The sequence below is a fragment of the Bombina bombina genome, chromosome 3 (genome assembly GCF_027579735.1).
Source record: "Bombina bombina isolate aBomBom1 chromosome 3, aBomBom1.pri, whole genome shotgun sequence".
In the NCBI taxonomy this organism is placed as follows: Eukaryota; Metazoa; Chordata; class Amphibia; order Anura; family Bombinatoridae; genus Bombina; species Bombina bombina.
The window spans coordinates 1130473859-1130487306 of NC_069501.1; the positions used below are offsets into that span (position 1 = coordinate 1130473859).

At 38.5% G+C, this 13448-nt stretch overlaps 1 protein-coding gene across 1 annotated transcript; it reads left to right on the plus strand.

Annotated features, from left to right (window-relative positions):
• Window positions 1-9919: 9919 nt before the first annotated feature.
• Window positions 9920-12602, plus strand: AMER2 (APC membrane recruitment protein 2). Its single transcript, XM_053705048.1, has one exon. The coding sequence runs from the start codon at window positions 9970-9972 to the stop codon at window positions 11824-11826; it is 1857 nt and encodes a 618-aa protein (XP_053561023.1). The 5' UTR covers window positions 9920-9969; the 3' UTR covers window positions 11827-12602.
• The last annotated feature ends 846 nt before the right edge of the window (window positions 12603-13448 follow it).

The following is a 13448-nucleotide window of genomic DNA, read 5'->3' on the forward strand; positions in this document are numbered from 1 at the left end:
ACATAGGTTCTAGCTGATGATTGGTGGATGCATATATATATATATATATATATATAATGACTGTCATTGGCTCACCCATGTGTTCAGTGAGAACCCAGTTGTGCATTGCTGTGCCTTCAACAAATGATACCAAGAGAATGAAACAAATTTGATAATAGAAGTAAACTGGAAAGTTGCTTAAAATTCTATGTTCTACCTAAATCATGAATGAAAAAAATTGGGTTTAATGTCCCTTTAAAGATCAAGAGTTTTTGTATAGATTTTATTGGGCAGCCTAGATATAGAATTTAAAATACATACATTTGTTTCAGTATGACATTTTTGATTTGTACTTGCTGATTAAATGGTGTGTAGTCCTGTAGTTTCCTAGCTTTAAGACTGTTTAGACTTTATCTGAGTGTACAATATTTTTTTTCTGTTTTTCAAAGGGACATAAAACCAAAATGTTTCTTTTGTGATTCAGTTAGAGAATACAGTTTTAAACAAATTTCCAAATGCACTTTTATTATCAAATTTGCTTCATTCTTTGGTATCCTTTGTTGAAGAAGCAGCAATGCACTACTGGGAGCTAGTTAACAATAACATGAGGCATATATGTGCAACCACAAATCAGCTGCTTCTGAGCCTACCTAGGTATCCTTTTCGACAAAGGATACTGAGAGAAGAAAACATAGATGTAAATTGGAACATTAAAATCAGTTTTTCAGGGGGGCGGAGCCAACTACCTAAGAGACCGGACGCACACTGCAAGAGCTCTGGCTCTAGATCCAGATATTAGGGGTAAAAATATAGGCTAGCATACAACTTCACAGCTTTACCAAAGACCCCTACCAGTTTTTCTCACAAAGCAACCGGCCCATTGAATATGGGAACCTATATATCTCATTTACTCCCAATCTAAGACCTTTAATGCAGCCATGCAGAAGTAGACTGCTGGCGCAGTTAATAACAGACTTGTGACAGCCATACCAAGACTTACAGCTCACAATACCCACGCAGTGACTCCCGGTTTGCTCCTAGCTAGTTAAACTGGGTTGTTGGAGCAGCCGCAGCGGGGATATCGGCTGTGATTTCAGACTTTTTGACAAGGAAAATGGCGGCCGGGGTGGACTGGGAGTCCTTAGCTTCGGGCTTTATTGAGGCCTCCCACCAGCTCCTAGAAGCGCTTCTGACTAAGATTTCTACCGAGCCAATCCATAGATTCATACCTACAGTCCAGGCAATACGAGGAAACAATACTCTCAGTAGAAGAAAATTACCTAAACGCAGCCACTAACATGCATCAAGCCACAGTGGAAGCTACACCTCACACCGTACAGCCAACCATGTGGATTCAGACCCGGAGATGGAGGATAGTAGGTCAGCGGGGATCCTGCCCTTCTTATGCTCCTGGAACTCCCTCTGTGCTTGGTTTTGGCAGCGGCCTTAGAGCGGCATTGAAATCTAGCTTGAGGAGCGACATACAGCCGTTCGACTCATGTGCACCGGTTGAGATCTTGGGAAAACCCCAGGGCTCTAGTAGCAGAGAACTGATCTTTTACCTGACCGCACACTTGGATCTGCCTATGGAGCCTCGTATGATGATTGGCGATATGTGTGAAGGGCCCTTGCAGTTAGCTCGGAGACCATCTACAGCCTTGTGATCTGGAGTGGGGTGAAGGACTTCTCCTTTTCTTATACCACGTCGCTGCATTGCCTCTCACCCAGATTGCAGATTCCCCAGAGAGACTGTGTGTGACACTGGACATTCTATCATAGATGTGCAAAATTGACTTAGAGCCCTATTATAAGTACTATTAGTAACAAGACTGCAGACCCTTTACTCTAGTCATCCTTACTCCATAGTATTATAGCTAACGGCATAACAGTTAATATTTCTTATCTCTTATGTTTATGGACTTGGTATGATTTCGAATCTTAGACAAAACTTATACTTCACAACACACAAACTGTTAATATAATTTAAGCAATGCTCCATATGGACCTATTTGACTAACTCTATTTAGTTATTATTGCAGGTTATTGCTGCGTATCCAATATTCCGACTATACACTGATAATTATGTATACTCTTTGAAGGTTTATAGCTGACACAATTAGCTATGCTTCTCTTTACATGGCATTTGTTCTTTTGTTTTTCTTAATATACCGTCTGTTCTTCAAGACCTAGCTTATTGCTATTTGGTGTTTGTTCGTGTGTGACATAGCGTGCAAACTCATAACCTGCTGCTGTAGCCATTGATATACTGCGACACATAGCTTTGCTTTAAGGCCTCTGACATGCTTTTAGGGCAGGCTGGACCTGCATTCATCCTATTATTTATGGTCTTATCATGCACTACATCCTAAATAAGCTACTTAAAACATGAAACGGTCGTGCCTGACCGAGAAACGTTGTGTTAAAATAGTCTTTTAAAAATAAAGTATTTTATTGCATTAGACTTTGATCCACAATATTTTTAAACACTTTTTATCACTTTGTTGCCAATATTCCACCTTGAAGGGTGAGTCATTTTATCAGTGCGGCAAATTGCTGTAGAGTTCGAGCCCATGAAGGGGTGTTCATTGTGGATTGCAGTGAATATTGGAGAGCGGTGTGGCCACTGCCAGGCTAGTTGATTGGTTCCTAAGCCTCCACAGCATTGCATCAAAAACCCGCTGGAACACAGCAGACCTGGTATCTCGAGAGAGAAAGTTGTCTGGACGACTTTAAGGGTCCAGGAGGCCTCTGTGACACTTCTCAAGTGTCTTGGATCCTGTGAGTATAACAATACTTGCGCTATAGGGTTTTTTTATGTTATTGATTATGCACTATGGTGGCGCCTTCTTTCTTATTTTCCTAACATCTACTTAAAACATGTCGGCTCCGAGAGTATAGAACTTGAAGCCCCAATGTGCCAGGTATAACTCTAGTTCAATATGTTCTTAGTTCATTTCTATTTTTCCCTCATATGTTCCTGAGACTGTATATATGGTTATGTCACTTTACAAGGTTCCTACTATACTTAAATCACCACCTCTCCCCCCATCACCACATAATAAGCCTCCTAGTTTAGGAGGACTACCTACGCGGTTTATCTTGCCTATACCGCATCGCTTACTAATCTCTTAATAATAACTCTTACATTTTACATAGTGTTGGCCTTATTTTCCCCACCTATCTCAACAAGACTGATGGTCAGCATTACTTACAAGTCACAAAACGCCATAGTGTTGACTCTACCTACCATACTTAGCTCAGCAAGACTGAGTAACATTACTTACCAACTGAGTCTACAATCTTAAAATATTTTTTTAAGCTGCCTTCTTTGTAGCTACTAAGATCAGGAATGGGTCGAAAAGTGACCCACTGTGCCAGTTTGAAGGCCTCGCTACAGACTATATTAAAACTAAAACCTGAGGTTTAGATAACGAGACCCATAAGTGTCTCCTACAATTGATGCAACCTTCATTTATTGTTATGTATTTCATTTGATTTGTGACCCAAGTGTGGCCTCTTAGAAAGATATGAAGGTTTACATTTTTTCATTGGCATGTTGCTGTATTGTTTATTTTCTTCTTGCAGCAATCGTATGTATTATTTGTCTTCCACCATGTAGATCGCAGTCAGTGTTTTTACATACGCAACTCTAATATGTAACCCATATAATGTATATTGCTATGAGCAATTTCAAAATTCGGTTGTATATTGCTGCAATCCCTTATTTGTATGCCAAATCATTACCTCAATAAAAAGATTTATAAAAAAACAAAACCTCTTTTTCACTATTTTATATAGAGGTTAATGCAAAATAAAAAGATTGATTCCTATGGTTGATGAAAATATAAGGACAGTAAGGTATTAAAAAAACACACAAAAAACACTTTCTCTCCGGCAGTAAAAGTGTTAATATTTAAACTGGCGATGCTCTTTAATAAGAGTGTGCAATTGACTTCCAGCAGTTGGAGATAGAGGTGATAACACGCATGGCATGCAGCGATGAGAAATAGGGTTGGAATTAATAGGTTCTACGCTTCAGCACTAAACATAAACACATCCGTATTACTAACAGATATAAAGTAGGATTTTTAACATTTAAAAAAGGGACATTTGAATAGCAAAAAAACCTTAAAGGGACAGTAAAGTAAAAATTTAACTTTTATGATTCAGATAGAGCATACAATTTTAAACAATTTTCCAATTCTATTATCTAATTTGCTTTTTCTTTTGGTATCATTTGTTGAAAAGCATACCTAGGTAGGCTCAGAATCAACAGTGCACTACTTGGAGCTAGCTGCTGACTGGTGGCTGTACATATATGCCTCTTATCAATGGCTCGCCTGATCTGTTCAGCTAGCTTCCAGTAGAGTATTACTGTTCCTTCAACAAAGAATAGCAAGGGAATTAAGCAAATTAGATAATAGAAGTTAGTTTGAAAGTTGTTTCAAACTGCATGCTCTATCTGGATCGTAAAAGGAAAAATTCTGGGTTTCATGTCCCTTAAAAGGGACAGATACTTTTTTTTAAATTGTTTAAAAGATAGATAACGCCTTTACTACCCATTCTCCAGCTTTGCATGACCAACATTATATTATATTAATATACTTTATAACCTCTAAGTTTGCCTGTTTCTAAGTCCCTGCAGTCTTATCTCAGCGTTTATAATTAGCTAGACAGTCCTAGTACATGTGTGTCATATAGATAACATTGTGCTCACTTCCGTGGAGAATGATAATGGTTTTCCAAGAACCAGCACTTATTGGCTAAAATTCAAGATTGTAAAAAGTACAGAGATAAGGGGCAGTCTGCAAGGGCTTAGATACAAGGTAAACATAGAGGCTAAAAGTGTATTTATATAACCTAGTTGGTTATGCAAAAGTGGGGAATGGCTAATAAAGGGATTATCTATCTTTTTAAATAGTAACAAGTAGACTGTCCCTTTAAGCTGGCTGTCCTAAACGCAATTAATGTCATGCTCTATCCTAGGAGTCAAAGGGCCGGATATAACAAGCAGCAGATGCTGCTGAATCCGCCCGAAGTTTACGGCTCACCAGAAAGACTGCTGCTCCTTAACTTCTCCACCACCATTTAGGTGGCGAACTGCAATCATCCCGATCCAATTGGGATGATTGACACCCCCTGCTAGCCGCGAATGTGCAGGGGCTGCATTGCACAAGGATTTCACAAGAATGCTTGTGCAATGTTAAATGCCGACAGTATATGCTGTCGGCATTTATCGATGCCTGGCGCACATGATTCGCTTCAGCAAATCATGTCCACCCGGCACTTGATAAATCAGCCCCAAAGTCTTCACTAAGACTTTTAAAATGCCACCAGCAAAAGAAAGTAGATTTTAAAGGGATATTAAATGACTGTTAAATAGAGTAGAAGTTCATAGTCAACAAACACATATTAAAAAGCAATACAAAAGAACGTACTCTGAATTTAAAATGTGACAAATTTTAAAATTTTCATCTACCTGTATTTACCTGCTCCTTGTGGGGAAGACAATTAATATTGTTATATATATATATATATATATATATATATATATATATATATATATATATATATATATATATATATATATATATATACACACACACACACACTGTATTTAAATGTATATGATCTATACACTTCGGTTAATGAAAGCAAATTAAATCCAATGAAGGGTTGAATGGTTGCCTTTGGGCCTGAGACTCCTCCTCTGTCACAGAGTCTCACCCATTTAAGGTGCAATAGTCCTGTATGTAAGTATCACACTGCAGGATTGCTGACAGCCTTGCATTTAGTGTATTGTAGGAAGTGTTACTGCCCATTACTAGAGGATCTTACAATCTTACTAGACTGTGATCCAGCAACTTCCACCAGCGGCAGCAGTGTTTACTGAAGTGTTTCTGTTCTCTGTCCAGGGGGAACTTAGTTCCGCCTGCAAAAATAGTGCAGGAACTCCATTCCGATGCATTCCCGCTCGACTTGACCCCCAGTATGTATGTAGAGTTTGTATGTAGTGTAGAGCTGCAACAACTAATCGTTATAATCGATAATAATCGATTATGGAAATAGTTGTCAACAAATCTCATAATCGATTAGTTGTTTATATTAAATCAGGTGATTTTGGACTATGCTTTTCATGATATAGTGCCATGCTTGTTATTTACACCTAGCCCTAGATTCATGGGAGTTATTTAAATTGATGTGCACTATTATCTGTTTGCACAATTATTAGCAGATTTCTTGCTATTGCTAATTATATGTACTGTATAAATAAATGTCTAAGGCTTTGTCCTGTTATTGATATAAAGTCCTTAGCACTTTTGACTTTTCTTTATATTTTTAATAATTTGTGATAATATGTAACAGATTCAACCGCTATAAGTATATAGCTGTCATTTTTAGAGCGGACTAGATATTTTTCCCTAACCTTATAGCTGGTTATTTACCATTGAATATAGATATTGAAGATATTTTTTATGTTAGAATGAAGTCCAGGCTTTACTTGTTGAGAGGCCCCTTGCCAAGGTAGAAAACACTTTGCATTGGTGAAGAGCTAACAAAGATAAATATCCCACTTTGGTGAAATTGGCAAAACCCTTCTTATGCATCTCAGACACCTCAATACCATCTGAGTGCCTCTTCTCTGCTGCAGGCAAAAAGAGAGCCAGCCTCAGCCAGGAGCATGTAGTCATGTGTTCATTTTCACATTTATATGCAAAGTTTCTGAAAGCGTGAATAACAGAATGTTATAAACAGTGATAGTCTAACTCTTTCTAGTTCTACTTCTTTTCAAACAGTTTTTGGTTTTGTTTTGTTTAATTATAAAAATGTGCTCTGCTGCTTAAAAAATGGACACAGTTTTAATGTAAAGTTTTAGTCTGAATTTTATATTTGTAACACTCAGTATGTGGATTTTATTTAAAATATAGGAAATTATTATTGATAATACCGATTACCGATTATTAAATTAAGGAAATTTAATAATCGGTCGATTATGAAAATAATCATTAGTTGCAGCCCTAATGTAGTGTGTGTGCATGTGTATGTATTGTTTGTATTTAGTGTGTATGTGTATGTAGTGGTTTATGTAGCACTAGTCTTAAAGCCTGTGTATATGGGCCATTTTTTGCAGCACAGCGGTCCCCTTGCTCTCTCTCCCCCTCTCTTTTGCTCTCTCTCCCCTCCTCTCTTTTGCTTTCTTTCTCTCCCCTCTTTCTTTTGCGCTCTCTCTCTCCCCCCTCTCGTTTGTGCTCTCTCCCCTCTCTTTTGCACTTTCTCCCCCTCTCTTTTGCTTTCTCTCCCCCCTCTCTATTGCTCTCTCTCTCTCTCCCTCCTCTCTTTTGCTCTCTTTCCCCCCCTTTCTTTTGCTCTCTCCCCCTCTCTTTTGTTCTCTCTCTCTCCCCCCTCTCTCGCTCTCTCTGTCCCCCTCTCTTTTGCTCTCTCTCTCCCCCCTCTCTTACTCTCTCTCCCCCCTCTCTTGCTCTCTCTCTTCCCCTCTCTTTTGCACTCTCTATCTCTGCCCTCTGTTTTGCTCTCTCTCTTCCCCCTCTCTTTTGCACTCTCTATCTCCCCCCCTCTCTTTTGCTCTCTCCCCACCTTTCTTTTTCTTCTTTATCTCCCCCCTCTCTTTTGCTCTCTCTCTCACCCTCTCTTTTGCTCTTTCTCTTCCCCTCTCTTTTGTTCTCTCTCTCTCTCCCCCTCTCTTTTGCTCTCTCTCCCCTCTCTTTTGCTCCCTCTCCCTCTCTCTCTCTCTCTCTCTCCGCCCTCTCTTTTGCTCTCTCCCCCTCGCACAGACATGGACTGCACTCTCAAACTGGACTGGGTACACATCCTATGACCCTGCAAAATGCACAGCCCTGGGTGCTCAATAGCACTCACAGCCAGCAGTACAGACCCCAGAGACACAGACAGTTAAAAACAGACAAGTCTAGGTGCAAAGCCCATAGGGAAAATTACAATACAAATTAATCAACACCACACACAGAAAAAGTCTGGCACTCTCTTGCAAGTACACAGCTAAGATTAAAAGAAAAAATGGAAGAGTTAGCTACTGCGTTTGACTAAACGGGTCAAGCCCAGGAACCACGTAAAGGTCTTTTTCCTCATGGGTCCCTATTTACAGACACACAATGCTTGCTTTCAATCACACAAACTGGTAACCACACAAGTGTGCACAGGTCTAATGTAATCTCCCTAGACACATAAAAAACACAGAAATAGACTGCACTCCCAAACTGGACTAGGTACATGTCTTATGACCAGCAAAATGCACAGCCCTGGGCGCTCAATATAAAAGTTTATAAATACAGCACTCACTTTTATACACAATTTCAATAGCACCCTGGCGGTTGTACTTTGATGGTGGGAGTGCATACACAATACTGCTTGGATTTATTTATATATACAGTATATATATATATATATATATATATATATATATATATATATGTGTGTGTGCATATGTACTTATTTGTGTATTTATGTTTTTACATTATATATAGACATATTTATAAGTGCATTGGAGCCCTTTGCAGTCATGTAGCTGAAAATATGTAAAACCATATTCATGCAATATTCATATTTAATTTTATTTACTGTAAATATTTTACATTTAAATATTCTTCACATATGGAAATATGTTCTAAGCATTTTTAAATAGATATTCCTATATCTGAATATATGTAATCACACACACACACACACACATATATATATATATAGGTATATTAAGGTATTTATATATATTCTGCTATGTGAAGAACATTGGAATGTGAAATATTAATATTTAATGTCGGGAATGTGAAATATTAATATGTTGGGTTAGTGCACTTGAGAAAGCATGATCGGATTTGCATGCGAGTAAGGTTTATTTTCCCTCTTTTGCGCTCCATTGAAGTCTATGGGCAATAAATTGACGCGGTTGCGATATTTGAAGTTAGGCATTTTGTGCATGTCGAGTTAGCGCTCGTGTGAAAACTTTGTACTTTCAACTTGATATAATATGTGTGATCCGACACGTGTAAAAAGCTTACTTACAACATAGTTAACGCACGAACGGGAGTGATAAATGGTGTTTCACTCTTAATCTAGCTCATTATTGGTAGGGAAAACTCCTGTATTTCTCTACATTAATCCTCAATACTGAATTAATTTGCCATCATGCTTTACTCTAACTATGGTCACACACCGTTTGCTTTAATGACAGCTCCTGCAAACATCTGATTATATTTAACTGGGTTTTCCTGTAATTCTAGTGATTTTACTATTTCAGTAGTTCAGAGAAAGAAGCACAACATCCCCAGACCTTACATTTATGTTTTCACCTGGCTCTGCTGCAGGATTTGAATTGTGGCCTAATGTGTTACATCCCCCTGTGGCAGTAAAGGGTTAACATGTAATTGGTGATGCTCTCTAGAGTGTGCCATTGATTTCCAGCAGTTGGAGAAAGAGAAGGTAATGCTCAGTGCATGCAGAGATGGGAATTACAGTTGGAATTATTAGGTTATACAATTCAGTAGTAAACATAAACACTATCAGTGTGACTGTCAGACATAAAGCTTTGTAACACATAGCACAACACAATTCTGGTGCTGAATAGGTCAAATATTTACAGCTATGTAATACAGAAAAACATTAAGCACCCCCCTGGGCATTTTGCATTGATTCTACAATAAAGAGGAAAGGCATAATTTGCATCATAACAGATCAAGCCCTTCTCCCCAGGATACACCTGGGGTAAACAGAGTAAATGGACAAGTTACATAAACCTTTTTAGGAGAGGCAGAGCCTGTATTTTGTTGCAGTTTGCAGCTTGATTTAGAATGTATGACAGAGAACTGGCTCTAGCCCATAAGTGACGAAAGCTGCTTATCCCTGCGGTTTCCATGGAGATGAACAGGAGCAGAGCAGAAGCTGCCAGTGAGAAAATCAGCATCAGGCATCTGCGGGGGTCTGCAGGAGGAAGGAGGCAGGATCAGGGAGAAGACAAACATGGACTTGCATTGTGATTGTGCGGAGTCTCCTGCAGCCGATCAGCCATCAGGGAAGATTAACAAGACTGCTTTCAAATTATTTGGGAAGAGGAAATCTGGCAGTGCCATGCCCAGTATCTTTGGTGTGAAAAATAAGGGAGATGGAAAAGGCACAGGCAATATGGGAATGGTACGGAGCAGGACACTGGATGGATTATCTGATGTGATGCTGGACAGCAATAAGAAAGATGAGCCTTGTATTGAAACTGATGCTGAAAAGCCAAACACTGATATCAACACCAAGGTGGTTACAATTAAAGCAGATGTTTCCTCCAACAGCAATGTGGCAAAGTCAAACAGTTTTTTTTCTTTGCTGAAAAAGAATGGTAAATCGGAAAATGTCAAAGGAGAGAATGCAGAGCACAAATCTGTCAGCAGACAAAAGAAAGGGCTGAAGGGTCTATTTCATAGCATGCGATGGAATAAAAAAGATAAAATCTACCGGGAGGATAAAGAGGGGTCTTCGGAAAACCAACAAGGCCTTATTTTACCAAGCTCTTTGACAGCAAGTTTGGAATGTATTAAAGAGGAAATACAAAAAACGCGTGAGCCTGAAATTGCAACAGAGGATCTTACAGTTGATTTGCCCTGTGAAGAGCAAACTGAGGATGTAAACATTGCAGCAGAGGAGAAACAAGTGATATTATGCGAGGAATCACCTTCCCCATCCCATACTACCGAAAAAACCCAAGAAGAGGAGGTTCCAGGTGACCAGCACGTGGAAAACCTTTGCCAGCTGCCCAGTCCAGAGGTGCAAATCGTGCTCAGCAAACAGGACAAAGAGCTAACAGGTGAAATTCCAATAAACAATATTTCCTTTGTTGAACCAGAGTGTGCTAGTGGCCATGAAATTGCAGCCCCAGACCCTTCTACTGTTGATCCTCCCTCTGAGCAATCTTTTGATCGTATTTGTTTGATGTTGGCTGATGTTACTTCACTGAAAAGCTTTGACTCTCTTACAGGATGCGGAGATATTATTGCAGACCCTGATGATGATGGAGGAAATGGCACCAGTGCAAGGCCCATACCTGGAAATGGCAAAAAGGCCATTTGCAAAAAGACACCAAATATTGTGGCCTATCAGGGAGGCGGAGAGGAGATGGCAAGTCCAGAGCAAGTAGATGACAGCAGCATAGAAGAGTTATGGGGCATGATACCCCAAGACGAGGATACTGACAAAAAAATAGTTAAAGTGAACAGCACTTCACAGGTCTCAAGGCTGGGTAAACCTACAAAGAGCACATTGGACGGATGCACAGTGAGGGCATCAAAACTAAAGCCAGTGTCAATAATCCGTATTGATAAAGGTGATCATAAAAGTGGTGGAAAGGAACAACAAAAGTGCATTCGTAATAGCGATGAAGGGTACTGGGATTCTACAACCCCATGTCCAGAAGAAGAACTATCAAGGAGTATTGAGAATGAGACACTTCCAAGGGATAGCTGTAGTGGAGATGCACTTTATGATCTATATACAGAGCCAGAGGAAAACACAGCAGGGGCACAAGTGGAAGAGGAAATCCAAAGCTTGCCACATTCCAAACCATTATCACCAGTAACCACCACATGCTCAGTGAAAACTGCCAAGGATTCCAAGATACCCATCAGCATTAAACATTTGCCAGTACATCAGCCAACCCATGGGGCAGACTCAAGTACAGGCATCAGTTCTTCAGTTGCACTCCCACAACCAGTCAAAACTGAAATGCCCAGAACAAAAATTCCAGTCTCAAAGGTACTAGTGAGAAGGGTTAGTAATAGGGCCGTAACAGGAACTTCAGTAAAAACAGCATACCATGATCTGGCCAAAAAATGACTGGTGAGAAGACCTGGTGTATGTGTCTCATTTTTCAAATATTCAAAAATGAATTTTCATGTAAAGTATACTCAAGTAAACCAGGGCAGCTGTTGAAATCGACTTTCTTAAAATTTACTACACCAGAATATTTCTGATTTTTTTCTTCTATATTTATATATTTCTGCTAAATAATCAAACATTCCTTTTTTTCTTGAGAAATATTTTAGAAAAAAAATAACCATAAGATTTATTTTAGTGAAAAAATGTGCCATTTTATGGGGAAAAAAAATCATCTGGTGCATATAATATGTATGATTTATTTAATATCAATTTAATAGTTACACAAAAATTATTTTTGTTTTAGAAACTTAGGCAAAATGAAGCTGAATTGTTTGCCAAAGTATAACAAAAAAGTGACATAGGGACCTACTCTACGTAAGTGTATTTCTACAGAGAATACTTTTTTACCTGGAGTTAAAAACGATATATGACATGTCCCTTGTCTGGAGGAGAAATAAGTCGGCTTTTTTTTTGTTTGTCTTGAGTCTAAAATAATACCTTTATATATTTACAGCACTTGTGTGTATCAAATGTTTGTTTTCATACAATGTATTCTGTATATATGTGTATATAATGTGGGAAAAGTCTGTTTAAATATGCACATTGTGTGATTGTCTTAAAACCACAGACCACGATTATAACTCACCCCACGTGGCTTCAAAATTCTCTACTTTGGAACAAGAAAAATAATACTCATAATATATGTTGCTATTTTTTTTTATATATATGTCTTTGCTGGGGAGGACAAATTTGTTTAGTTTGATACTAGCCTGCATATATAAAGAAATAATTCAATTCTTTTGGTGATTTAGGTACAGACATGCTATGGAATGAGCTATTAAAATGTCACATGACAATTTGTGGGGTGACTGAATATTCCAAGAGATAAAATATGTACAGATGTGAAATAGCTAGATGTTTCATTAAAATTTGCTTTTTTTTTCCACAAAAAGTTCTTGTGCGATTTCTCTTCTGAATGTCTATATGATTTTTTTTTTAAGCATAATCAAACTAGCATTTTGTACCCAAAGGATTTATTAATTGTGAATTAGTTGCAGTATGTTAAATGGAATTAAAGGGATACTAAATCCAATTTTGTTCTTTTGTTATTCAGCTAGAGCTTGAATTTTTCTTCGTTCTCTTGCTATCTTTATTTGAAAAGCAAAAATTGTAAGCTTAGGAGCCGGACCATTTTTGGTTCAGAACCTGGGTTTCGCTGGGTGATTGGTGGCCACCAGTCAGCAAAGGCTATCCAGGGTGCTGAACCAAAAATGGGCTGGCTCCTTAGCTTAGATTCCTGCTTTTTCAAATAAAGATAGCAAGAGAATGAAGAAAAATTGATAATAGGTGTAAAAATAGAAAATTGCTTAAAATTGCATGCTCTATCTGAATCATAAAATTAAAATGTGGGGTTTAGTATCCCTCTAAGAAGTAAAAATACTGCTTATATAACACAAAAAGAAAAAAACATAGCTGGCTAGGCAATAGGGCAAGACAATGAATAACATTCTGGGCACGCATCATAACTGCTTTTTACTCCAACAGCATTTCACAACATGTCAGAATCACATCTGTTTTGG